We start from the raw sequence: 2377 nt of genomic DNA on the forward strand, positions 1-2377 counted from the left end.
CCTTCTTGGAGTGCAACATTTGGAGTGGAATACCGCAAGAAATCGTGGGGGTAAAGGAGCGTGTTGACTGGTTGTTGAGTAGACTACCCACCAGATGGGAAGCAACCGGGAGTGCAAATGGCGAAGTATAAGCACTGGATGGGGCTGCCCTTTTCGGGAGCCGCAGCCGTCATGTGGCCAACACATGCTAAGGTTTTCATTCCTCGTTTAGCACATCGTAAGGTAATGCAGTTTCGTTTATGTTGTTGGGCTTTCGAGGCAAACAGAGCATGAAGGGGCAAGTACCACGTCCCCAGGGGGCAGCGGTTTTGCCACTGTTGTGGTACTAATAGCCGAATTGAGGATGTGAACGCCTGTTAATAGAATGCCCAGCCTGTAATGATATTCGTGCTGAAGAGGGATTCGGTCATCAACAGAGCATGTTGGAGGCCATGCAATGGGAACCCGCACATGCGGCGAGGATATTGGAACATATGCGGGCTCACCAAAACTCAATTACCCCTTTTAGACGCTAGTCTGGGCTGATGTGCGGTGTTTTCCTTTCCTCCGTGGCTTTTAGGTGTTGTAGTATTACCCTTGGGCCTCGGCTCGTATGGGTAGTCTTACAGGTATGGGGTCACGCACCCCCAACCATGTAACACACACACACGCATAAAACGTCTTCGTCGCAATTAAGCCCGTGAAATTTTACGGGTGCTGTGCATTACGGCTTGGGGGATTACGGGTCAAGACCTTGTGATTACGGGTAATGTAACCTGTGGATGACTTCCAGCACAGGCAACCAACAAAATGTCACCTATGTTATTCCTTATAAAAGGAATGCTTTGGCAACTTAAAAATAAGCATGTGTACAAATTTTCTTGGCCGGTAATTACATGTGAAGACCATGTGATTACGGGTAAACATGAATTTACGGGTGAAAACCTTTCCCAGAGTGTACTACACTGTGTGAATCGAAATACACACGTGCATCGAGCCACGTATATGAATAAGTGCAGTACTGTAATCAAATACAGGGTGTAACAAGACAGGCGAACTACAAGAGCAGCAATTAACTAGCCACTGGATTATAAAGTGGAGAAATTGCAGCTACCAATGTTCGCCAGTACCTTGAAGGTCGTAATGGGCACACATCGTCATCAAGGCGCGGAAAATAGCATGAGCAGTAGTCGCCTCAGCCGCCGCCAGCATCAGTGGGACTATGACTGCTGCAGCCCGCCGACAGAACGACCATCTAACTGTGGCTTCCACCGATACTTCCCGCCGAGGAGGCTCTGCCTGCCCACCACCACAAACGTCCTGCTGGTGCTGCTGCCAGTGGTGCTGCTGCTGAGTGTGCAAAAGGGAGCAGCCGTCAACCCCTCACCACCGCCCCCTCCCCCCATGCCGCCCGTACCCCCCTGCGGTCCGGCGACCGTCCTCTACCAGGATGGTGTCCCTGTCAGCGCTATTCGGACTCCCGTCCTAGCAGAGGAGACTGGCCAGGAGATCAGCCTCGCTTACATTTTGCAGGGTATCGATACGGATGCCAATGCGGGATTTGCCTACAATGGGACAGCAAGCATCGTGATACGCTGGGAACAACCATCAGACTGGGTGACGAGTTTTGGCTTGTTATCCGAAGCCGAATTCAATGCATCTTACAATGGCAGTGCAGGCTGTGTTGCGCCAACCACATACGGAAGTCCATTTGGCTATATTCGAGTGGGCTATGGAACAATACTTACCCTCCCCATTTTCTATATTACAAGCACCGACTACTCCAGCTTGATTCAACTCTGTGGGCCCCCAACCACATTCTACTTAATCGTGACCCTGTACAATGTAAACGACGGCAGCGTCGCTTGGGCAGCAACTGACTGGGTGGCTGCCAATAATGCTACCAACCCCATCTGCCCGGACTCCCCCACTACCTGGGGCTATATCAAGTTCGGCATAGGCTACTGCCCCTGCCCGGCTCAGCCCCCGCCGCCAAGTCCCCCACCTCCGCCACCTATGCCGCCTGCACCATCCTGCGGTGTCGTATTGACAACCAGCCAAGGTGTACCAGTGTCGGGTATCAGGGCCCCATTTCGATCCAGCCGGACCGGGGAGGAGGTCAGCCCGGCATTTATATCTGTTCAATTTGACCCCAGCATCGGTGACCCAATTGTTGCCTTTGGCCTTCCAAACCTCGTGGCTGAATGGCAGCCAGATATTACCGTCAGGTGGTTCGGAAACCTTTACCTCGAGAGCGATTTTCAGAGCATATATAATGGCAGCACCGGGTGTCGTGATATAAGCTCCAGACGTGACCTTGGTTATAAACAATGGTGGCCAGGCCAAAACGCAACATTTGATGTAGGGTTTTACGTACTTAGTTATGTGGTTAATGTTC

At 51.7% G+C, this 2377-nt stretch overlaps 1 protein-coding gene across 1 annotated transcript in view; it reads right to left on the reverse strand.

Moving 5' to 3' along the window:
• Positions 1 to 1736, reverse strand: part of VOLCADRAFT_101235 (uncharacterized protein) — a gene marked incomplete at both ends in the record, with an annotated part of 6577 nt that extends 4841 nt beyond the window's left edge. The window contains one exon of the mRNA XM_002959673.1: positions 1728 to 1736. Within this exon, the coding sequence (XP_002959719.1) occupies positions 1728 to 1736 (9 nt within the window). The remainder of the gene's footprint in view (positions 1 to 1727) is intronic.
• Positions 1737 to 2377: the final 641 nt, after the last annotated feature.

Source organism: Volvox carteri, assembly GCF_000143455.1.
Source record: "Volvox carteri f. nagariensis unplaced genomic scaffold VOLCAscaffold_525, whole genome shotgun sequence".
Classification (NCBI taxonomy): Eukaryota; Viridiplantae; Chlorophyta; class Chlorophyceae; order Chlamydomonadales; family Volvocaceae; genus Volvox; species Volvox carteri.